Source organism: Phalangium opilio, unplaced genomic scaffold (genome assembly GCF_054372755.1).
Source record: "Phalangium opilio isolate 3A_F unplaced genomic scaffold, DU_Popi_V2 ptg000002l_1, whole genome shotgun sequence".
NCBI classification, from domain to species: Eukaryota; Metazoa; Arthropoda; class Arachnida; order Opiliones; family Phalangiidae; genus Phalangium; species Phalangium opilio.
The window spans coordinates 2,076,480-2,102,031 of NW_028324144.1; the positions used below are offsets into that span (position 1 = coordinate 2,076,480).

Below are 25,552 nucleotides of genomic sequence, written 5' to 3' on the forward strand. Positions count from 1 at the left end.
TCCATAAAACACTGCAATCATAACTAACAAAAATGTCAAGTATAGAACATTTTCTATTCAAAATTGATTTCCCATAGAACCATCCCACTGAACTTCGGTCCTACAATTACCCTCCCCCTTTTTGGGAACACCCTGTATGGGAAACTGAACTATTTTGTTACATATTTTTAATTTCAAAATTTTAGACTGACCTTTATTTTTTTTCTCTGAGCATCTGAAGTCACTTTTGACCAATTATTATTCATTAACACTTTCAATTATTATTAAGTTAATTATCTTGTAAATGACTATTTCCTAAATTAACTTGTAAATAGAACCGAAATAATAAGGAATTCCCGGACCCATTTTCAAACTCAATGACTTTTCAAGGTAACTACGCTTTGTACATAAAACGCCGCAACCACGCGTGATAAAATGCTCCAATTAAATCATCGTTTAATTGAACAACTTATTTTTAGGTTTTTGTATCCCTTTAAGAGGGCCACAAAAGTCTTTTCGCTCAAAAACTGACCCGTTGCCAAAATAATTTCGGTATCAGAGAAGACGTTTCAACTCTTCTACGAAGTCTAGACGCGAAATCCCGAGGGTGGGGGGATTGGGGTGTCGCTAATTGTCACGATACGATGCCTTAAAAGCTCACATTAACATCTCCGATAAATTCAATTACTAGCGTATATTTTCAAATAATTAACTGTAAGACTGTTCAAAGACTTACAAATATTGAAACAGTTTGACACACTGAGGATGGTTTTGGTCTTTTTGGCTAAACGGGCCATGATCCAAGATCAAGAATTAAGTGTAATGTTGAAGGTTTCATTTTAATTAAAAAATAATCTGGGAGCACGGCAGTGCTCCCAGCCAAGTCGAGCACTGACATCCTTTTCTCGAAGCAACTCGTGGCACTTTTAAGCCCATTGTAACTTCGTGATGGGTACAGGTAAAAGTCTGAAATTTTGCTTGCCGCGAGGACTGTCAATCCTAGCTATAGTTTCCAAATTTCAAGTTCCTACCCTATATACTTTTCGAAATATCGAAGGTGAAATCTACCTTATTTTGTCACTCACTCACTCACTCACCGATCATCAAAATTCTAAGGTACTTCTAGGGTAGATAGAAACTTAAAATTCAGGATTTAGTTTTCATTTATTTTATAAAGCACAGAAAAATTAAAACATCCCGAAATTTTTATAAAATTGTTCTTTAGTTCTTTATTTTAAAACTAGATGGCGCTGCCGTCTTTTCAACAGAAATAGTGTGTGTTCTTGATGAAAGGACGTAATGGTCCAAAGTTAACCGAAAGTTAAATATATATTAAAGCTAATAAGAGTAGTAGTTTAAAATAAATGTGTCGTAACTGATGCTACATTCTTATATTAGGATATCGCGTACAATCTTTATTACATATTCTCTGCGGGTCGAAAGGGGTAATTCAGCGTAAATAAGGACAAACGTTAGCGATTATATTGGCAAACGAAGTACCATGAGAGGGTCTTGTTTTAATATAACTACCGAGGGTCTACAAAAAGAAGTGAGATCCTATGAAAAACATTAACATGTACAAAAATGGGCCAAGCCTCGCCTCGTGACCTCTCCGCCGTAAAACGTTCTGAGATCCCATGTAGAGCCAAGTCTGCCTTTTGTTCTCATTCAATCGCCAATTGAACAATTATGTTATAAATTAAGTCCTTTTCCAAATTAATAACCAATATTCTTTGACTCTATCATTATTATACATCTTTGTTCGTATCAAAAATATCGTGACTTGGCAAGCGCAGGTCATCCCCTTCGATTATTTTAAAATAGGCAACGATTTAGTGAATATCCCTTCGATTATTTTAAAATCAGCAACGATTTAATGAATATCCCCTCGACTTCCTTTTAATATTACTTACCTGCGATTGCCAAGTCACGATATTTTTGATACGAACAAAGATGTATAATAATGATAGAGTCAAAGAATATTGGTTATTAATTTGGAAAAGGACTTAATTTATAACATAATTGTTCAATTGGCGATTGAATGAGAACAAAAGGCAGACTTGGCTCTACATGGGATCTCAGAACGTTTTACGGCGGAGAGGTCACGAGGCGAGGCTTGGCCCATTTTTGTACATGTTAATGTTTTTCATAGGATTAGCATATTCTCAACCCCTAAATAAAATGTTTACTCTATAATATTTTAGCGCCTTAGTATGTTTAAAATAAAACCACTAACACAATTACTCCAATTTTACGATTTGAACGCTAAAATAAAGAAAACCATTTCTTGCGTCCCTAAATTGAATTTAGGACCCCTACTTTCAACGTCAGAAAATGTTGCAAAAGTGTACAGGAAGGACCAGGGTCCCCTAACTTTTAAAGAGTTAGGTTGCGAAAAGAGGCTTGTAAAAATTTCTAAGGGATTTTTATCTCAAAACCCTAAAGTGAATTTAAAAAATTTCTGGGGTTTAAATTGAGTTAAGTGGACGGTTTTTTTTTTTGCTACTATATCGCATACCGGAAGTTAAGATGCACGGGTATCCTTAAGACAATTAGGGTAAAATGTGGGACTTAAAATATAGTAGGGATTAACTTTAAGTGTATTAACCCGGAACTGGCTTAAATTTCTTTCTTCAAGTTATGAAAGTACTTTATATGAAAATGCACTTATCTATTTAACCCCAACAAATGAAAAGAAAGAAAAGTTTGTCTGAATACAAGACTGTATTGGTTTTCCCTAAAACGTGGTAGAATTTATGCACGTGGATTTATTTCTCGTGGCAATCTTTTAAATTCATCCACGTGTCGTAGCCACGCATCTCGCGCCAAATTACATTATGCATTCCCGCCAAAACTTTAACAGAAACACGCGGGTACTCACTTTGATATTCCTATAAATTTCCTGTATGTTTCTTATGTACAGTTGAACCTGGGGCATTATGCGAGCACCGACGGTATTCTGTTCCTTTATTCTGTTGAACATTCTCCTGTTACATTCCACCGTGACGTCATCTCGACGTACCAATCAAAGAAATGGTGTTGGAAGTGGTGGTCCCAGGAAAGGTACGCTTCCACTTCCGGATCAGCCGAATAATAACAACAACGGAGGTGGTGGTGGTACCGGAACCTCTTCTTCGGCGTCTTATCCATCATTGTCATCGTACTACGACAGCGAGGAAAGCAAGTACGCACTCTGGGAGAACAATTCCCGCCGGAAGTACCCCCGGAAGTCAGCTTCTATCGGGAAAGAGAAGAAACCCAATATAATACTATTGTTGGCCGATGATCAAGATATTGAATTGGGTAGGTCGGTCAAACCGATGTGATGTTTTATTTATTTATTTGAGAACCACTTTCAATTTTATTACATTACATTGTGGCCACTTGACTACAACTTAGGTTCAATGAGTTTCATGCCAAAGACATTGAAGATACTTGGAGTGGGTGGTGCCCATTTTCCAAATGCCTACGTCACAACGCCAATGTGTTGCCCGTCCCGAAGTTCCTTGTTAACCGGGTTGTACGTTCATAATCACGACGTGTATACCAATAACGATAATTGTAGTTCCATCCAATGGCAACAAGAGCACGAACCACATACTTTCGCGACGTATCTTAACAATGCTGGATACAGGACAGGTAATTAATGTGTCACGGTGTGTAGGACAAAGCATTTAATTATTTATTTAAGAGTTTATATTATATATTTTAGCCTTCTTCGGCAAGTACTTGAACGAATATAATGGTTCGTATATTCCTCCTGGTTGGAGGGAATGGGCCGGACTGGTCCGTAACTCGCGGTTTTATAATTACACCATAAATGTCAACGGCAACCGTATCAAACACGGCGACAATTACCTTTTGGATTACTACCCCGACCTAATTGCAAATGATAGCATCGCGTTTCTTCGTCAGTCAAAACAATCCTTTGTCAATAAACCAGTCATGATGGTCATGTCCTTCCCAACTCCTCATGGTCCTGAGGACTCCGCTCCTCAATATCAACACATGTTTCACAATATAACGACGCATAGGTAAATTAGTGACAGCCCAGTTGGTTTTAGTCGTGAACAATCTCTTAAAAAGGAGTATTTCAACAGGACACCCAGTTGGAACTACGCACCCAATCCGGACAAGCAATGGTTGTTACGTCATACGCAAAAGATGGAACCGATTCACGTGAAATTCACGGACGTTTTGCACACTAAAAGATTGCAAACTTTACAGTCGATCGACGAAACGGTTGGAAGAGTTAGTAGGCGCTTGTCCATTAAGTATTTTCAAATCTCGAATGAAATTATTTGAACCTCAAACGAACTTAAGTAACGATGTCTTTATCGTTAACTAACCGACAGTTGTATCAAGAACTGGTCAACCTAGGTGAATTGGACAACACCTATATTATTTACACGTCCGATCACGGGTACCATTTGGGACAATTTGGATTGGTCAAAGGAAAATCAATGCCATTTGAGTTTGATGTACGAGTACCCTTTTATGTCCGAGGTCCTAAAGTACCTCAAGGAGTACAGTAAGTTGAGACGATATATGGAAGTCTGAGGCAGATACTCGACAGAAATAATACTTTCAGAATAAACAAGATTGTTCTCAACGTGGACATCGCCCCAACTTTCTTGGACATTGCGGGAGTTGAAGTGCCGGACCATATGGATGGAAAATCTTTCTTACCAATTATAATGGATGCCTACAACCAATCACTGTAGGTTTGAGGACATTTTCACATGGAGAAAGAATTGAGGAGAGGGGCCTGAAGAGTGATCAGCTGTGACCAAGTCGGTCATCATTAGGTCAGAGGGAATGAAAAGGACCTCTCCTCAATTCCACCTCCCGCATTTCAATAATGGTAAAACCTCATGGTCTAACTCTTAAATTATTTTTAAAGTGGAGGACCTGGTGATTCCAGAAAGACTCGACAATGGCGTGACAGTTTTCTAATTGAAAGAGGGTAGGTAACTAATTACTCTTTCGCATACCACATACTCCAAATCTGTCAACTAAAGTAATTTAGTTTCTTGGAGACAGAAGAGTTTGAGAGATCTTCCAAATCTGTCTTGTAGATTAGTAATTTAAACAAAATTAATCAATAAAGAAATAATTAAGCAAAGACCAAAAACAAAATAATGTTTTCCAGTAAAGTGAGTCGCGAATTTGGTTTCACCCCGATTCCATTCCACAACAGACTGAACAACGAGGATTCCTTGGCCCAAGAATGTCAACTACTTGAATATAAATCACCTTGCCAACCATTTCAAGTAAAAACACAGTTATCAGATGATCTTCAACTAGAATAGAAAATATGATCCTTTCATTTCTCTTCGCTTTCACAGAAATGGGAATGTTTCTTCGATGGGGATAAATGGCACAAGAGACGATGCCACGGATCAGTACGTCGTGGCAAGAACAATTGCGTTTGCTCTTATCCGCCTTACGGGAATAGCGATTCAGAAACGGATGAAGATGACGACGAACAACAACAACAGTACGCTGATTTCAAAGCAGCCATGAAACGTGGACAAGACGATCAAGACTTAAACTTCGCGTATGGGAAACGAAAAATACGAATGGATCCGGTTGAAAGGAGATTGCAGAGACGTTTCCTTAAAAACCATCTTGGGAAAGGTAAAAGGAACAAAGCTCAATATCTTTCACGATTTCAACATATATTTCGTCCTGACAGATTTCAAACCAGTCTTCTTGGGTGCCAGAGTTAAGAGAGACATCGTGGACAAGGACAATATTGATGAGGTAAGCTCGCATTTGAAAGTATCAACAACAGAAGGTCAGACACTGAAGCGAGTAGCTTCATTGATGAGCCAATCTGCGCTCTCCAACGAAAATAGTGATTACCTCTTCACACGATTGTCGCCTGTTCTCTCATACTTCCTCACTTTCAATTACTTATAATTACCATTGGCATTTCAAGTCTGATTTAACATTTCAGGATGAACTTGGAGCAAAGGATTCGGAGGAATACCAGGACCTTCAAGATGAAGAATGGGACGTCAACGACAACCCATTACTTAACGACGACAACCAGGACTCATCCAACGAACAATCCGAACACACCATAGCAGTTCGTTCCATCGCTTTCAAAAACAACGGAGCCGTCATGGTGGCGGGTTGCGTCATATACGCGAACAGCACCATTACCTGTCCGGAAGGCGTTTACAAGGACCCTCGATTATGGCGCGAAAAAAAGGAGAAACTGGACATGACCATCAAGAAATTTCAGAATAAGTTAGGAGAGTTGAAAGGCGTTCGAAAACACCTAAAACGGAAGAGACCCAACGCCTTCTTTTCGAATGGTTTGACGGACGAAGATCCGGTTGTACCCAATAAGAACACTCATTGCGCGTGCGATTTCGAGGACACCAATGATTTTGGGTACCAGCAACGCGTGGAACAAAGGAATAGATTAAGGGAAGAAAGACAAAGAGTTAAAGAGGAAAAGATGAAGAAACGTGAACGGAAACTGAGACGAAAAGCGAAACTCGAACACACCGCTTGTAATATCGAGAAAATGAATTGTTTCTCGCATAATAATGATCACTGGAAGACACCTCCACGTTGGACAAGTATACCTATCTTGTTAAATACCTCTATGACAGTAATTAATAATTATTTTTCCATGAACTCGTAAACAGGTGGGCCATTTTGTTTCTGCCAAAATTCTAACAACAATACATACTGGTGCGCTAGAACAATCAACGAAACGCATAATTTCTTGTATTGCGAATTCATAACGGGCTTTCAATCATACTACAACTTGAGGGTTGATCCATACCAAGTAATTTTAATTATTTTACAGCTAATTACGATGGTAGATTAGACAATTTTATAAAGGGGTTGTTAAAATCTGGAACAAAATGTCACAAATAACATTTATGTTAGATTCTGGGTGTGACAGTTCAAATTGCACTCAACAGAAAGATATTTTCAAAGACGGGGTCAAGACTCAATATATTAACAAACTGACCCCAAGCTTTATAATTCTTATTTCAGCTCAAAAACGTTTTTAACGAACTGAACGAAGATACTAGAGCGGATCTAAAGAAGCTACTCAATAGACTTAGAAGTTGCAAAGGTTCAAGAGATTGCTCAATAAGATATAAACCTGAAGGTAACACACTTTAACCTTTAACCTCACAAATAATAAGGAAAAAGATAAATTAACCCTTACAATGTACAAACTTTACAGGGAAAGAAAATAAACATAGACTGGGTCGAGATTATGGTATACTAACGACAAAACCGCACAATTTTAGGTGAACATCAAAATTTAAAAATAAATAAATCTATTTTTCTCATTAATCTTAGTACTTAATTAAAACCCCCCATAAAAAGGCACTGGCACAGAAGACGTAGATGGCATAACGAAGAACGTAAACGGGCAAATAATGACAGAAGAAACGGTTAAAAACAACCAACAAACAAACATTTTTATAATGCCAAAGCAAAGAGAAAACGTTAAAACAAAGAAAATTAAATAATTTAGTGTTTGTGCGTTTTAGTCAACGTGATGTGGAAAAATAAACTACGGCTACGGCTACAACGGAGCCAAGAACTACTAAGACAACCCTATTTAATGTGAATAAGACGTTTGTTATAGCGATGGATTTACTCTTTTGAACGTACCTGAATAAGAACGAAGCCTAGATCTAAAAAAAAAATTATAAATTTTTTTTGTTCTTTTGGCAGATATGACGTCATTTAATCCCCCTATCAATATTTAATTTGGAAAAGTGATATCGAATTTTAATTTCCGAGTATTTTCAAATTTGACAAGTGTTTCCAATGACGTCATGCCATAAACGTTCAATGCACTTAAACCAAATAGAAAACTAAATCCACACACCCAAATTTGATTTGTAGGGAAATAGCACCTCTTATTTGTTTTCTACGCGAAGATAACATTAAGTGCCGCCATATCCCTATTTAAATATGCTTTGAACATTAAAGTGGTGGATTAAATGATATGATACTGGTAATGCCAAATGTGATTTAAATAAATAAATAATTAAATGACCTTTAACCTTTAAAGCTTTATATCTCTATTAACAACCAAAATATTAATTGTAATTGTGCTTTGCAACAACAACATTTTTCAAACAAAATATACTAACAATTACACTGCCCTTCTAATAATATGCAAATAATTTCAAAAATTTCAAATTTCTGGCAGTATCGTATTGTGTTATTGTTTTTTTGTATTCAAAATTTGGAAAAACAACCCATAAGTATTAACGGCGATTATTTAAAAAAAGAAATTAAAATTAACTCCCATGGTTGTGTTTTGAAATTAATCAATAAAATTAAAATTAAATTAAATTATAATTAATTTTAATTATAATCAATTTTAATTATAATTATAATCAACTTTAATTATAATCAAAATCAATTTTAATTATAATTAATTTTAATTATAATCAATTTTAATTATAATTATAATCAACTTTAATTATAATCAAAATCAATTTTAATTATAATCAATTTTAATTATAATCAAAATTAATTTTAATTATGATCAATTTTAATTATAATCAAAATTAATTATAATCAAAATTAATTTTAATTATAATAAATTTTAATTATAATCAAAATTAATTATAATTCGCTTTTAGTCTTAATTTTTAAATAGACGCCTCAAGAACAAAATAAATTAGTTAACTTAAAACTAATTCGTTTTATTTTTTAATTTGTACAAAATTAAATATATTTAAAATTAAAATTGTACTTTTTTGTGTCTAGTATATGTAAAAAAAAACAACAAAATGTTTAATTTATTTCAATAAAACTTTAAAAAGTTATTTAGGCACTTTTTATATATATATATAAAATATATAATTTAATTAATTTGCTTAAAATTATTGATTGTATTATAATTAAAATAAGTTCTTTTTTTTAAGTAATGTTATTTTAGGAATATTATTTTTTAGAATTGTCTAGGTTGTTTTTCCAATTATTTTTTTTAAATATATATATAATTTGGGTTTTTAATAAATTTGTTAGCTCAATGGGCTTCCAAAGATTTATTTAATGTCAGTTAAATACTAATTAATTATTTACCATACCGTAATATATAGCTATAGCTACGCAAACCTAAAATATTAATTTGTAAATAACAAATAACTGTTTTTACCAATGAAAAAAAAAATAATAATAATAAGAAAAAGTGCACAACCACTTTCCAAGAAAAATAAAGTCCTGATTCAAAAACCCATATTTTTGTCATTTCTAAACTGTGTTTTTGTCATTTCTAAACTGTGTTTTTGTCATTTCTAAACTGTGTTTTTGTCATTTGTGATTTAGTTATATCTGTGTTTCTGTCATTTTTCTAAGTCGCGTTTTTGTCATTTTCTAAGCCGAGTTTTTGTCATTTTCTAAGCCGAGTTTTTGTCATTTTCTAAGCCGAGTTTTTGTCATTTTTCTAAGCCGAGTTTTTGTCATTTTCTAAGTCGCGTTTTTGTCATTTTCTATGTCGAGTTTTTGTCATTTTCTAAGCCGAGTTTTTTGTCATTTTTCTAAGTCGCGTTTTTTTGTCATTTTTTCTAAGTTGCGTTTTTGTCATTTTTCTAAGTCGCGTTTTTGTCATTTTTCTAAGTCGCGTTTTTGTCATTTTCTAAGCCACGTTTTTGTCATTTTCTAAGCCATGTTTTTGTCATTTTCTAAGCCGAGTTTTTGTCATTTTCTAAGCCGAGTTTTTGTCATTTTCTAAGCCGAGTTTTTGTCATTTTTCTAAGTCGCGTTTTTGTCATTTTTCTAAGTCGCGTTTTTGTCATTTTTCTAAGTCGCGTTTTTGTCATTTTTCTAAGTCGCGTTTTTTTTTGTCATTTTCTAAGCCACGTTTTTGTCATTTTCTAAGCCGCGTTTTTGTCATTTTTCTAAGCCGCGTTTTTGTCATTTTCTAGTTTCTACGTTGTGTGTTTGTGACTTCTAAGTTGTGTTTTTATGTTTTCCAAATAATTTTACGAAAATATATATTTTATTCTTGTCTTATATTGAAAATAAATTTTTCGTTGAATTATTTTCGGCAAAAAGTAGATAAAGGTTGAAAATAAACTTTCTAAATTTATTTGTACAAACATTTCAACCTTTAATCTAATAAATTTATCGTATCAACTTTAATCAAGAATTCAATCTCTCCTGATTGACGTTAATCAAGGAATCGGCATCTAAAAACACAAGTGACACGTTTTTTTTTTTTTTGTTTTGTCTCGCGGCTTTTCACCATAAAGCATTAACGACTCATAATCTAATCTAAAAGCATCTAATTCCGTCACCTTTTTTACGATTGCAAAAGATGTGATGACAGCTATTTTGGGTTCAGTAACCAAAATGACTCAATTTTAAAGGTATTGTGAAAGATATTAAAGGATGTTTCAAAAGGAAATAAATAATGAAGTTTTGAAAGCTTTATCCTGAATGCCGTGATCTGACTGACTTATTAAAGCTAAAAAGCGGGGGAAATAGTCAAAAGCTGACTTACATTTTTTATGTATATGATGTTTCAAAATTAGCGCCACAAAATCTGCCCTATCATTAACAGATTTCATGGAATCCTTAAATATCCTTTGAAAAATAATAACAAAATTGGTAAACAAAAATGTTTCCGCCCAAAACCGAAATAATAAAATCAAAAGGTGAATGGAAAAATAAAGTTTCAGCTAAAAAGGATTTTTTCCTAAAATTCCATGAGATTTTGGGACAATTTATGTATTCCCAAATTATTCCATAACTTCTTAAACGTCAGTATCGCCCCTAGCATGCTGGCTAACCTTCTGCACACCAATTTTTACCTTGCCAAAGGCAGGAACCAATCAGAGCTCATATACTAAGGCTGAGTTAAAGCACGGCCATTGATTGGCTCAGGGGTTCAGTTAAATCCACCCCCTGGAACCAATCAGAGCTCATACACTAGGGCTGAGTTAAAGCACGGCCTTTTATAGGCTCAGGGGGTTAAATTAACTCCACCCCCTGGAACCAATCAGAGCTCATACACTAGGGCTGAGTTAAAGCACGGCCTTTGATAGGCTCAGGGGTTCAGTTAAATCCACCCCCTGGAACCAATCAGAGCTCATACACTAGGGCTGAGTTAAAACACAGCCTTTGATTGGCTCAGGGGTTCAGTTAAATCCACCCCCTGGAACCAATCAGAGCTCATACACTAGGGCTGAGTTAAAGCAGGGCCTTTGATTGGCTCAGGGGTTCAGTTAAATCCACCCCCTGGAACCAATCAGAGCTCATACACTAGGGCTGAGTTAAAACACAGCCTTTGATTGGCTCAGGGGTTCAGTTAAATCCACCCCCTGGAACCAATCAGAGCTCAAACACTAGGGCTGAGTTAAAGCAGGGCCTTTGATTGGCTCAGGGGTTCAGTTAAATCCACCCCCTGGAACCAATCAGAGCTCATACACTAGGGCTGAGTTAAAGCACGGCCTTTGATTGGCTCAAGGGGTTAAGTTAAACTCCACCCCTCGACTATGGGATCATCTAGTGGCGTAAATTTGAACTAATCCCATCAAATACTTGATTTAAAACCAATAATTCACTGAATTTTCCTTAAGTAAAGTATTATGTCCAAATTTCTTAATTTTCATGGTCAATAGGCCTGATGTAAGCTAAACAATCCCATTCCCATGAAATTTCAAGGAAACTAATAATATAATTAATTTTTTCAAAAAAGGGAATCAAAAATTTGAATTAATGCCATTCACCCTCAATTAAAAACCAAAACAAAATAATAAAATACCATCCTAAATGTTGATGACATTTTGGGCAAGCGCAAATTTGCCATGAATATCCTGGAAACCAGGAATTCTCCTCATAAAACTTAAAAAAAAAACAAAACAAAACCGGGAAGGGAATTTTCTTAAGTGTTTTTCTACCCACAACTAAGAGTGTCTAATATTTTTTAACATACGCACTTTGTCAAAACCTTCAACCAATGCAGATGAGACAGTTATCACCTCATATTTCCTGCCTGGTTTTCAAATTTACGATTATGATTTTTGATTCATATTTAAATACCAATTAACAACCCAATCCCAGAGTAATTAAAACCAATCTTACCTTGAGAATTTCTCAAAGTTTGAGCCAATGTTTTTGGAACTCCCATGATTGTCAAGTATCGATGCTTGATGGAGTATTTAGTTACAACATTTTTAATTTGTTTTGGCACTGTTACTTCAAACCCACATTGTCTACACATCAATATATCTGAAATTATTAATAAATAATGTTAATTTCGGGTTAATTATATCGTAATTAGTTTAATTATATATAATATTTTAATTGGCCTGACGATATAAACTGTGATTAAGTTAGATTAATCGTGATTAAGAAATTTACTACCATCTGTGATGTAATTTGTGCCTGAATATGAATGAAGTATCCAAACTTATCAAAAATATGCAAATTTCTAACATAGGGCCAAAAAAAACAGCGTTGGCGTGAACAAGGTCATTTTAACTCTTTGAGCACGTTTTTTTTTGTTTTCTTCAAAGGCATTTCAAGGCCCATCATTTCAAAAAGACCGGCTAAGCCTAAATCCGTCGCTTCTTTTCCCCCCCGCCTTTTCATACCCTAAGCCTTGGCCTAATGTAATTTCCAATTTTCTCAAGGATTTATGGTTAGGCTTAACAATATGTGCAAAAAATAAACCATATTTTCATTAATACCGTCGCTAGCGTCTTGAAAATTGAACGGACACATGTATCCGGCCAATATTAACGTTAATAAATTTAAATTTCTTGATTTCATCGCGATTAACTTTACGATATAAATGAAAGAAAGTGGACACTAGAGTGATATGTCACGATTACGACATCTTTTCTATTGAAAGCTTCCGAATTCTCCCGCTGAGTGGCGGTAGTTGTCGAATCAGCTGTTAAAAAACGATGGAAAAATCGGCGCTCTCCTACTTTATCAAGGTCGACGACCCAATTTAAACCAAAACAAAGGACTTTTGGTCAATTTTGGACAGTGAAAATATTACAATGACAATTTAAATTGATTCTAATTAGGCTTAAGAACATTTGGCGCCATTTTTAAAGGCGGGAAAGCTAGAACTAACCCGCCATTTCCGCGTTGCCGGGGAGGAACGGCACTAAACGTAATCAAGGTAAACAAACTCTACCCACCCAGCTAAAACCCCCATAGCAACAAGGTTTCACGCGTCTTTCAAACGTCAGTAAAAATATATAAATATACGTCAAACTCTAAGCCTAAATACCTTTCTTAAGGTTTTTTCTGATATTTTAAACTAGTTTCTACGCGAATTAACCGCGGAAACTTTATTAAAAAAAAAGAAACACGATTTTGAAAGTTAGAAAATAACGGCCGGTTGACAACGGCTCGTAAGAACGCCACTGTATCTCGGGCGAAGGCCTGAGCCGCCTGACTACGCGATCCTCCAATGGGGAAGTAGGTCAGGCGAACTTCGTCCAATCACGTTACGATCTCGTCACGTGGCTTTGTTGATGTTCGAGCCGGCTTTTGTCGTCGACCGACGGATATTGCGGGGGTAATCATTACTCCCAACATTGCTAAGGAAGCCGGCTGTTCGCGCCTGTTTTTGCCGCGTAAAAAAATTCCCAATCTTTCTGTCAATTTTGTTGCTTAAAAACAAAAGCTTCGGTGTGATTTTCTTAACCAAAAAACAACAAAGGAAAGTTCGGGATTTCTTTGGATTATATTTAAAAGCGACCAATGAATATAAAAAAGGAATTTATAAGACTATTACTGATAGAGGAGGCATTGATGTATACGTCGGTAAAATAACCACTTTGGTTTATTATTATTGTTTTTGTGGACAAAAGATTACTTTCATTGACAAAACTACCATAAACCGAGCCATAAACGTTGGTGATAGAAATAAAAAGTTTATTAATATTGAGAGAAAATTAAAAAAAAATGTCCACCGGTAAACGTCTCGCGAAAAGGTCAATTTTGGGTACCCGCGTTTGTGCCCCCTTGCAAGATGGTCTTTACCATCCCGGAGTTATACAAGCGACTAAAAGCGAAGGCGTTGGAGACAAAGAAAATTTATACTCGGTAATTTTTGGGGATAAAACGGCCCGCGAGTACCGGTCAATGGACCTAATTGGACCGGGATTCCAAAACGTCACCAGCGTCAAATTGAGACCCGGTCAAAAAGTTTTCGTGACGTATAACGGTCGCGAAGTGTCCGGTCGGGTTAAACATCACCGTCCTCAAATCGACGAAGTGCTCTTGACCGTCGAACCAGGGACTCAAAACCCAAACGTTAATCAAATCATTGATTTGAAGAAGAAATTAGAGGAGGTTAGACTCCTGGAGAGTCGAAAATCGGCTCGTTTGCAGGATTTGGACACTGATTATTCGAGATTGGCCCATGATGGGGGTCAAGCCGAAGCCAGAAGAAGGGCCTCCTCCTTTAGCATAGATGTGCCCGCGCAAATTGGAAGGTAAGTCCTCGTAAATTTCAAGTTCTAAGTTCCCAAAAAGTAACTTAAACCTCATGTCGATCGGACCCCGTAATTTTCGTAAACAAACCAAACCAAAACACGTTAAGGGTTACTCGGGGCCACGTTTCGGACAAAATCGTTTCCATAACAACGCAAGCTTAAACCCCTTTTTCGTTTCTTTCTCTAATCCTAAATTTTGAAACTAGTTTCGCGCTTGACAACATATTTTTCATCTTTTCCCAACCGCCTCATCCCCGAAGTCCTCTCTCTCTCTCTTGCCGCTACGGGGATCTAAAGATGTAAATATTATGCTCCGTAGTCGTTCCTCCCGCTACCACGCAGTCTCTTACGCATCTCCTTAACCCTAAATCCTAACCTGGGCCCGAAAGCATCTCTCTCCAGTTACAGAAAAAAAATAATAATAATAAAAAAAACCTTCTCATTTAAATGCACTACGATATTCTTCTTTGCTAGGTATAAAGAATAAATTTTATAAAAATTACAGCGCATTTCTTTGAATTTAGTAAATTTCCCGTGAATATTTTTCGATAGGAGCTAGATACATGTCGCTATTGTCAACCTATAAACTTCCTAATTTGATTTCTCTGTATTTAAAATGGGAATTTTGGTCGCTAAAACAATATAGGACCTAGTTGATCGTCACTTAGCAACAGCTGGGTTATATCTCTTATTACCTGTCTTCCACCATTACCTAGGGATCGAATTATAAACATAGCCTTTGAGAGACTTCAAAGTCCAGAACACAAAATAACCATTTCTTAAATAGGGATTTTTGTCGCTCAAATACTGTAGTCGTTTTTAGTTGAAATTTGCACCTCCGACCAATCGCGTAACGCCCTGCCTTCCTGTTAATAAAATTCCTGTGGCTCGCGTTCTCCATGTTGAATAAAATTTAGCGCGAGCCTTTTTGACAATAGTGGCGCGAGATTTTGAATTTTGTCAACAAGAAGGAACGGCGTTACGTGATTGGTTGGAGGTGCAAATTTCAATTTATCCATAAAATCTAATTTACCCAATTTTGCCAATTTCAATTTGAATTTTAAATAAGCTCCAAGGTATCAAAAACTTATCAAAAAATAATTTCAGAGTATTTTAATATTCGTGTGAAAATGAAACTGATTCTCGCACGTGGATTCGCTAGAAAAAAAAATAAAGAAATACTCGGCCTAGCCATCAAAACCAATATTTATATCTGACCAAAGGTTGTTAGGCTTAGCGCGGAAAAAAAGAGTGTGTTTTTGATATTCTTTGACATTTCTTTTATCTCCGTTCTTTGTTTTTCTCTCTTCATCCTCGCGAGAGACAAAAAGAAATAAACTTCATCAAAGGGGTCGGAAACTTGATAATATTGAAGTAAATTTGATAATTGATAAAAATTTTAAGTACCGTTAAAAACAAAATTGTACACAAAAAAAAGATATTATTTTTAAAATAATTCAAATTGAACTTTTACTAGTGATAAAGCTATGCAGAGTTGAAATAATTTTCCCACAAATTACCGTATCTCTTTAGTACAAAGTTAGCTTGATAATGGCCTACGTGACCAAAATAATGTATTTATATTCTACAAGTAGAAAAGGCACCCGGCGTTGCCCTTTGGGATATTTATATTAGTTTTCAGGCCGCCATTTTTAAACATGACGTAAACTTGAGACCCAAAAGCCATAATGCCCATCTATAGCGTATAGGGAAACAGTGCACTAAAAATATTAAAGAAATATGTTGAAATGTATGGACTTTATTCCATAATGAATGTTATTTTACATTTTTGACCGCCATTTTTCAAGATGGCGGCGGATTGGAAAAAACCTTTCTCGGGTCGTGTCTACTACTTAAGAGCAACGTCCGTGCAAAATTTCAGCCTTCTAGGTAAAGCCATTTGGGCTAGACGTTGATTTTAAGTCAGTCTGTCAGACAGGGCTTTGACTTATGTATAGATATTAATTAGGGTTTATTAAAAATAGCATTAAAACTTCAATAAAATCTGTTAAAAAATCATTCAAACGTGAAATAAAATTCCTTAATTAACAATATGCTAATTATAGCAGCGTATGATGAAACCTTATTCCAAGTGTTTCTACTTTTGTTTTAACTTTTGTATCAACTAGCGAAGTTCAAACCTCCCCCCTATCATTTTAAGTTTTTTTTTAGAGAGTTCGCCCCGTCCCGGACTCTTCCACTCCCAGCCCAGTGCATGATGGGATAGTAAAATTAAGCCTAACGCCACTAGAGAAAACAGTATGGCTGCTTCGAGGGGCCCCTCTCCTGTCAAAAAAACAGTATATCTAAACCTGTGTCTAAACAAAAACTGCTCTGCCAAAAAAAATGAGGGGTTCTTTACTACTTCGTAACTTTCCAGATAATTAAACCTAAAACTAGGCTTAACCTACACTACTCTAAGCAGACGACGAATGTAGTTAAAAGTTTGGCTTATTTGAACTATAAGAATAGAGCTATCCCAGAAGTCTTAGTGTGACGTCACCTATGCTATTTGACCATAGATCCAAAGCGATACCAAACATGGTGGCCCACTGCCAAAGCTAAGCCTGTGACGTTTTACCTAAGCACTGACGTCACAACTGAGATAGTGTGCACTAAAGGGGGCTAAAGAAATTTCCTCCCCCATTTTTTAACTTTAACCAAGCGCATGCGCTTGAGGGCTGCCATTAATTTGTTATTAGAGCATCTCCTGCATGATTCAGGTTTGGAACTGCATGATAATTACAGAATACTCTACAAGCTTCTCAGTCTGTTGTAGATTGCAATTAAATTGCACTCACAAATGGCTGGCAACACTTGTACGCGCACTATCTAACTTTGATATTATTTTATTGTTAAGCCTTTGTGTCTGTCCCCTCGGATAGGCGGCGCTTGGAAACGCCGGCCGGCGAAAAAACGCGCGCGCGAGAGAGTGGCGCCACCCGCCATCTTATCAGCTGTAGGGTTTTCTCTGTTGCTATGGCGCCAATCCAGCTCTGCTGCAATACTATGGAGAGCTTTTCTCAGGGTTCTGGCGGGTTTCCCCGCTTTTAAAGAGAGGGGGGAGGGGAATAACAGATCAAGTTCTACCCCCCCCCCTCAAGCACCGTAACGGCACGGCTCTTAATAGTACAGGCAAAGGAGGGACTGAGTGAGAGAAAATGTTCTAACTCTCTTTGGTGGTGGGATTGGACTAAAAAGCGGGGTTCAAATTGAGAGGAAAAAGACTCGGAATTTTGTTGGGTTGGTTACGAAAAGCACCTGTTTTGTTTACATCCTGAATTTCACGTTATTTATTAATTTTAAGTCATTTAAAGTGGTTCAAATTAAGTGGAATTTAGTTATAATTAAGCCCCAATCGTTTAATTAGCTTTTAAAGTTAATTAAGTTAATTAATTCGGGGTTGATTGAATTTCGGAATAAACACCTGTTTTGTTTATAACCCAAATTTGATGTTATTTATTGAGTTTCATCAGTTTCAGCGGTTAAAATGGTTTAATTAACTCCTTCCTAATTAATTTAGGGTTAATAAGGCTAAGAATCAACAGGATACAAGCGAGTGTCTTTGTTCACACGCTGAATTTCTGAATTTGACATCATTTAGTTTCAGTGAGTGATTAAAAGGCTTTTATACCCGTTTTAATTAAATCCGAAGTGCGCCTGTTTTAATTATCTTTGGTTAATTATACTTAATTAATTTGATGTTTGTTATAGTATGAATTCGATTCTATTTATTTAGTTTCGGTCTTTAATTAAAGAGATTGTTAATTAGGGTTTGAATTTATTAAGTCTTAAACCAAGAGTTCATATACCTTAATGTTATTTGAAAATGCACGATCTTTCTACAAAAAAATGATTTCAATTTCCCTGAATTCCCTGACGTGACTTTTCCAAAAAACAATCCAAACAATTCCAAGAAATGAGAAACTGTGAGAAATAATCTATGAGCAGCTTGGTTTGCGCCTTTAGGCTTAAGCCTAACTACCTCTTAGTTCTCAGAAACATCTCCCAAAAGCCAAAATCATTTTCTTATCTGATTATTTGAGACCTATTTTAGGCCTAAAACCTCCTACACCTTCAACTAGGAAAAATAAAATCCCGAGAAATTGTTAAATAGAAACTTTTAGGAAGTTCAAGAGAGTGCATGCATGCATTTATCAGGAATCAAAATGAACGGTTCTAGCTGGACAAATTTCTCGGTGACGGAGTCAATAAAAGTCGACGTTAAACAGAGTGTAACGAAGGAGAAACCAGGAATTCTTCCCAGTATTGTCAGAAATAAATTAATCCGAAACAAATGCGTGCCTAAGATCTGTAGTTTGATTATGAGGCGTGAGGGATAGTAAGTTCTCAACGCCGTTATACCCACAATACCCGCTTAGAAGTTAACATGGAAGATATAGGAAAGCGATATTTCCTAGTAGCTGTATGTATTCCTGATTTATTTCGTCGTAATCGCCATTTTTCACTTTTTTATAACTTCGCGTTTAATTTACTTCTAACAGTAAACAGAACAAAGGATTATTTAGTGCCGCTAGAAAATTAAGATTACGTGAACTAAATAAATTTTAAATGCACCTAAATTTTTTTTATTTTAGTTTAGTTTTTACGTAATAAGCGGTAATATCGTTATAAAAAGTCAATGATCCAATTTTTCGCCTTGTTATAATTTTTTTGACAGTTAGTTAATTTTTGAAATATGGGTGTGACTTGATAAATTGATTAAATTTTAATGGGAATCTTAATTGGGCAGTATTTGATATTTCCTTTTATGACAAATAAAATTATTGGGAATAAATATTGGTGCAATTTTTTTAGTTTCTATTATTTTGACGGTATAATATTATCATTTATTTTTACTCAGAATTGAAAATCAAAATAAATGGATAAACAGATTATGATTCATCTGATCTTTTCAAAGAGATAAATTTATTTTTTGTTTGTCATATTTCTTTATTAGCTCTTTTGTTTTTTAACTTTTAACTTAAATTTTAGTCATATTCGGTTTATCTATGAGGTTTGGAATATTATAGGGTTGCAACTGTAACTATAATTCCTGGAAAAAATCAGGGTATTTTAAAATTGTAATATTTAAAAGTAACAAAATTTTGAAATTAAAAATCTACCGCAATCTGTGTTAGTTCAATTTGGAGATATTTGGTAAAGAATAAATATAGGCCTAATTGTCACATCCTATATTTCGAAACTTGTTCCGTAATTTAATCTTACATAGATATAGGCCTAAAGATTTAATCTAATTTTAGTAACTAAAAATAAGTGGAAATCCGTGTTTTACGTTTTTCTTTCTTTCTTTCCTTATGTCACACCTCACCTATTATATTTATTTCGGGGCAGTATTATCTGTTTTCTCTCCGCGACATTTGGCTAAAAATAAGTAATTGAAACCCTACAAATTTTTCTAATCTTTCCCTATCCCTTGTAAACGAATTCACGCGTTCAATCCCCTCCTGAATATTGTCATAATGAACCAACCCCTAATCATAGTTCCATACCAAGAAGTGATATCTATTGTTTATTAGGGAGAAGGTATAAATTCATTCATCCATATTTATAATCCAGCTTTATCTCCAGTCCAAACGTAGACGTAGCCTGTCCGGAGTTAATGCCCGCCTCTAAATTACAACCAGCGAGATATCTCATTGGTTCTTGAAAACTCACGTCAACGCGACGCGAATGAGTACGAAAATTACAGTCATATTTTCCGACTGACGAGAGGCGAAATAGCCCGGCCCCCTTGTATTTTGAAAGGGGGACTAGGACTATGGGGCGTGAATACTTGGGCATCTTAAACTTTCTCCCTAGTAAACTAGATATCGCTTCTTGCCCATACCTATAATTTCAAATTTTCTATTCAATATTCATGGATAATTCATTCTTAGCTATATATTATTAACGATTCTATTTTTGATTTTTGTCCATTTCTTTTATATTTGTAATTTTAGTGGTGGTCGTAAGAGGCGCCCCAGTGCCGATGATGACGTCATGGACGACTGCATGGCCGCCATGGTTCTGATGAGTCTCTCTTGTAGCCCCAAATCACCCCGTTTACCGGAGAACGGTAATGATGCATTTCATTATTATTATCATTTCTGACTTCTTATCGACTTTTTTTCTTTGCTTATCAAACGTTCCGACTGTTAATGAATCACCCTGTACTTTTTTATACAAAAAATATATGAGATAATTAGCGGGGAACGTTTTTAATTGTTTGTTAAAATATGCGTTAAAAAGTTCTAGCAGTTCATATTGAAGTAGTTCATTAAAGTATTGCGGATTGATGAAAAAATATTTTAGAGAAAAAACAATGTAGATACGGCTCAAATTTTCCCCTTTAAAGTTTAAAAGAAGTTTTGAAGTTTAAAGGCCCATTCAGACTAAGATCTTAACTTTCCCGTCAGTCGCCTGCAGTTAATTTCGTTTCGGTGATTTCGTCCTTACGTTCATTTCCCTGTTCAGAGTTGCCATCTGGAGCAGACGACTTAAAACGAGTCGCGTATATTGTGTGATTTTTGCGATCAATTAAGACTTTTGAATTTACTAAAATAGCTGCTCATCCAAAATTAATTTCAAATACCGCGCCAATAACCCCAAAACTTTTCATATATCGGCTGGCTGCTAAATCGTATAGTTAACTCGACGACATGATCGAGTGGGCTATGGCTAAAGAAAAGGCGCTAACTAACGAGGTGGCGCCATCTCAACAGTCACTGCCCGAAATCGAAACTGAAAACTAAGTTTCCAAACTAAACCCGTGCACGAATCTTTTACGTAGTCATAGTCACGTGTCTAACTAAGCTATAGCAAAGCGACTAACTTCACCGTAAGATGTGAACGTAAGATTTTAGTCTACAGTCTGAATGGGCCTTTAAATTCAAACAAATAAAAGTTTCGGTATTCGCAAAGAAAATAAAATAAAATCAAGAGTCCCAAATTGTAAAATGGAAAAGAACAAAACCAATTTAATATTTTGTCGGCATTGTAATGTAATTTAATGACAAGGGGGGGGGGGGGTGAAGTTGAAATTCCAGGAAAGAAGGGTAGGGGAGTGGGAGTGAAATGAAATGAAGCCGGTATAGAATTTTATCTTTCCATTTAATTGTAATTCTACGTCACAGACCAGTAGCTGGAACTTTGGTGGCGGCGCGGTGCAGGGGAATATTATACTTGTTAGAATCATACATACATACTTCTTTCGCGGAACTAATCTATTGTCTCGCCCGATCGTGTCATTCATTTTATAATACATAGAGATCTTTCAAAGATAAAGCTGCTAGCTAGCTCTAGGTATCGCGGCCGGCAGCATGCAGCCCCCGAACAACTAACTACTACACAGTTCCCTAATGATAATACGTGCGTTTGATTTCTAAGCAGAAATTTATAAAAGTTGATTAACCCTTAATTATTTATTGTACAGGGTGTCAGTGTTCTTTGGGAAATCATCGATTTTGAGTCGAAAATGTTTGTAACTAATATCTATGACATTTTGTTTGCCACAAGGGATGACACTGTTTTCGAGAATTATGATTTGATGGGTGTTTTAGGGATGACCCCTTAATTAAATTAGAAGAAATTATTGTCTGTTCAGTTTCTTCATTAAATTTAAGGGGTCAACCGTAAAATACTCTGGATGCAATCTTAACTCTAATAAAACAGTGTCCCTTGTGGCATACAAAATGTCATAGATAGAAGTTATGAAATTTTGAACTCAAAATCGATCATTTCCAAAAGAACACTGCACCTTAATTTATGCATGCAGACTTATCAGATACACCCTGTATATATTATAGACTACCTAGTAGAATAGTACGTTTCAACGTGCGATATATTGTCAATTCAGTGCTTGACAGAGGTCAAAGAAAGTCAGGAAATTTTATAAAACAAAGTCAGGGAGTTTCATTTTAGCCGGCGTTCTGAAAACTTTAAATTTCGTTAAGCCTTTGTTTGTTTGTGAATTTAAAATAATTTTATCTTTTTCATTTCCACGTGCTTTAAAATTTTATATGTTTTGTATTTTAACGTCACGTGGTTTAAAATAAATCTTATTTAGAACTTGCAGAAGTTTTAGTGGGTAGTCCTAGTCTATTTTTACAAAACTTTTGTTAGAATCTCGTGGAGTGGGTTTAAAATGTAGTTGAGTTTTTGGAATGCCGGCGTTTTCGACACTTGCCAAAAATTCTTTCTTTCTAGGGCCGGATATATTTATTGTTTACTACTGTTTCTAGCTTCAAGATAATGTTTCCAAACCGAACCTTACGAAATACAGAAATACAAGAATCGAAATAATTTTAAATTTGCTCAATTATATTTAAATGAGAGTGGGGGGGGGGTAATATCGTGTGCTAGAAATAGGGATACGGTTTACTACCTGATTTAATTTTAAAAAGTTAAATTTATTGACTTATGTTTAAACCGTCAAGTGACGTACCCCTCGGTTGTTAATTACAGCGATATAATGAACGTTTATTAACGTTAAGGGCCCCTTAATTGTTTAAAAAATATATATACAAACACGTATTTAGAAACTTACTGTACAATTCACCTAGTTTTGGATTTTGTAGGGAAAACATTTGCGAAACTAACTTTCCCGTTCACGATTTGTCCCTGCTGAGTTATTAGAGACATAGATAGCTTTTAATTTTACGTTTAATCTGGAAATATTCGGGGGTAATTGTTTTTGGAACCACCTTCAGGAACTATAAAGTATATTATTTAGTATATTAAAAGAGGGTCACGTGATACGAGACCAGTTTGATAGTTTGTTATAATAGTTGGTATAATGTTTTAAACTAGTGATACTTTCCCTTTAACTCTTTCTAAAGATTTTTGGAGACCGGGCCAATTGGAAACTCGTCCGAATTTATATGGGACATTGATAAGAATAAAGCCCTTGTTATTTTTTATTATCTTGGTTTTTTTATTATTTTTTTTTAAGAAAAAATAAAAACTGGCGATTTTACTACGGTCTGAATAACTAGATTTTGAGATACGATTAAACATAACCGTAGCTTATACGAAGAAAGTTAGTTTGTGCGTGTGTTAGTTAGTGTTCGTTTGTTTGTGGATAGTCGGATACACGAAAAAAATAAATATGGCGAGGAACTCAACTGCTTTAAAGGGATACAGGCGGGTTTGTAAAAATAATTTGAAATACGTCACAAGCACCACGTGACGCAACGCCAAGATACAAAGACTCGACATGGACTGGGATTCGACATCTAGTGATTCTAGTCCTTGTTTTTCGTAAGATTGCAGCTTAAGAAATAAAATAAATAATAAAAAAATCACTTTTCTCCTCGGTCACGTGCCTCTGACGTATTTAAAATTATTTTTACACGATGCCTTCTTTACTGCGCGTTGGTGTTTCTCTACAAGTATTTAATGGAATTGTCTATACAATCCTAAATTTCATCAAAATCTCTATAAGTTTAAGAACATAATGAGTTAAAATCTTTTAGAAATATGCGACCACACGTAGATATTACTAATTCCGTAACAATAAAATTTCCCTTGTTTTCTCGAAGCGTTACCTCTGCTCCAGTCCACAAAAGCGAGCCAAAGAATCTTAAACATAATCTCTAATGCTAATCTATTTAAACTTCGTGGTTATGGTGGTGATTTTTTTTTCTTTCTTTTTAAACAAATTGCCAAAAAAATGAGGCCACCGAAGCGATAGAAGAAACTAGAATGTTCGTTTCAAAGTCTTAAGTATTAAAAACCTTTAAATTCAAAAGTTTTGACATATCTCTTTCCTCTCTCAGTGGCGTCAGTGGTGGTAGCATTTTTTCTCTTAAACTTAGTTAAAGTTAATCATGGATTTATTACAGACCTATTTAAACTTAACCCCTTTTTTTGCTCAATACACGATTTCTTTTAACCCTTTTTATGATTTTTTTTTACGGAAATTGGCTTGGGCAATTTTTTTAATATTACATCATACGAGTAATGGCAGATGTAGACTTTGAATATAGGGAAAATAACGTAGTGTGCCATTAGTGTATTTTATTAGAAAGTATTTTAAAAATTACTTTAAATATTTTTTTGACAAGATGTCAACAGCGTTTTAACCTTTAACCTGACCCCAAACTTAATTTCTAATAAGATTAGGTTTAGTTAGTTCAAATTGTATTAATATTTCATTTCCTGTTTAAACATATTTATCTAAATTAATTCCGTTTTTATCATAGATCAGAGATTTTTCTCTCTAACAAAAAATATATAGAGTCATAAGGTTGTATTAAACCAACCCGGAAGTGACGTCACCTTTGCCCATATCCTTCTTAAAATAAATAATAAAACGGATGTTGTAATGTTGAATTTTTTTCCCTCGATTATAGAATTTCTCCTTTATGATATGGTAGAATAACCACGTTGAATTTGAACATAATCTAACCGAGGGGTTAATCACTCTGATTCCCCTCACAATATACTGATAACGGGAAATTATATTACGTGTAATCGTAGTTAAGATTAGGGCTTACGTAATATCTTTAAAGGTGCAATGTATTTACATTGATGACGCCGTGTGATAATCCCCTCGATTTCTTATAATTTTGATACTAAAATAAGAAATATTTCAATGTTATCTATTAAATTTATTTTTCCAATGTGATTTGATAAAAATAAATTGAGAGAACAAAGTTCTGAAAACCATCTGTTGTCTTAAGGTTCCACATGGCTCTCATAAATATTCAATATAAATTGGTAGAGTGATTTCTTTGTCAATTTACAAAAATATACAGGGTGTTTCTGATAAGTCTGCATGCATAAATTAATTGGGCGATTTTGAGTCGAAAATGTTCTGTACTTCTATCTCCATTTTGTTTGCCACAGCCCACAATGGACACTGTTTTCGAGTTAAGATTTGATGGGGTGTTTTAGGGATGACCCCTTAATTAAATTAGAAATTATTGCCTAAATCCGTTTCTTAATTATATTTAAGGGGTCACCCACAAAATACTCTGTACAATCTTAACATGAAAACGAAGACTCCCCTAAGCTCACTGCATAATTTATGCTAATTTTTCTTAAATAACAAAAAAATTCTGGTTAAAATTTCTTAACTCTCTTTCCTATAGTTTGAGTTATTA

The 25,552-nt window shown here is 35.1% G+C and overlaps 3 protein-coding genes across 5 annotated transcripts in view; 2 read left to right on the top strand and 1 right to left on the bottom strand.

The window, feature by feature from the left end:
- Window positions 1-8,343, top strand: part of Sulf1 (Extracellular sulfatase Sulf1) — a 44,812-nt gene extending 36,469 nt beyond the window's left edge. The window contains exons 2-16 of one of the 2 annotated variants that reach the window (XM_089834438.1): window positions 2,903-3,282; window positions 3,379-3,618; window positions 3,692-4,013; window positions 4,080-4,230; window positions 4,335-4,510; window positions 4,571-4,699; window positions 4,883-4,945; window positions 5,132-5,252; window positions 5,328-5,619; window positions 5,678-5,745; window positions 5,942-6,575; window positions 6,645-6,787; window positions 7,003-7,120; window positions 7,199-7,265; window positions 7,345-8,343. In XM_089834438.1, the coding sequence (XP_089690564.1) occupies window positions 2,919-3,282; window positions 3,379-3,618; window positions 3,692-4,013; window positions 4,080-4,230; window positions 4,335-4,510; window positions 4,571-4,699; window positions 4,883-4,945; window positions 5,132-5,252; window positions 5,328-5,619; window positions 5,678-5,745; window positions 5,942-6,575; window positions 6,645-6,787; window positions 7,003-7,120; window positions 7,199-7,265; window positions 7,345-7,417 (2,961 nt within the window). In that variant the 5' untranslated portion in view covers window positions 2,903-2,918 and the 3' untranslated portion in view covers window positions 7,418-8,343. The remainder of the gene's footprint in view (window positions 1-2,902; window positions 3,283-3,378; window positions 3,619-3,691; window positions 4,014-4,079; window positions 4,231-4,334; window positions 4,511-4,570; window positions 4,700-4,882; window positions 4,946-5,131; window positions 5,253-5,327; window positions 5,620-5,677; window positions 5,746-5,941; window positions 6,576-6,644; window positions 6,788-7,002; window positions 7,121-7,198; window positions 7,266-7,344) is intronic. The other variant, XM_089834454.1, reaches the window with a different exon arrangement.
- LOC149718225 (protein cereblon-like) lies at window positions 3,080-13,010 on the bottom strand. Of its 2 annotated transcripts, none has more exons than XM_089834667.1 (6): window positions 12,678-13,010; window positions 12,070-12,216; window positions 11,925-11,980; window positions 11,750-11,829; window positions 10,487-10,569; window positions 3,080-3,216 (listed from the first exon to the last, which is right to left on the bottom strand). In XM_089834667.1, coding segments are annotated over exons 1-6 (450 nt in total). In that variant the 5' UTR covers window positions 12,760-13,010; the 3' UTR covers window positions 3,080-3,214. The 2 variants fall into 2 exon arrangements, with proteins under 2 accessions (XP_089690793.1, XP_089690782.1); XM_089834656.1 differs by lacking the exon at window positions 3,080-3,216 and adding an exon at window positions 10,072-10,172.
- Window positions 13,011-13,190: 180 nt separating this feature from the next.
- Window positions 13,191-25,552, top strand: part of Glut4EF (Glucose transporter 4 enhancer factor) — a 72,089-nt gene continuing 59,727 nt past the window's right edge. Inside the window, exons 1-2 of the mRNA XM_089834531.1 lie at window positions 13,191-14,444; window positions 20,408-20,523. Coding sequence (XP_089690657.1) covers window positions 13,912-14,444; window positions 20,408-20,523 — 649 coding nt within the window. The 5' untranslated portion in view covers window positions 13,191-13,911. The remainder of the gene's footprint in view (window positions 14,445-20,407; window positions 20,524-25,552) is intronic.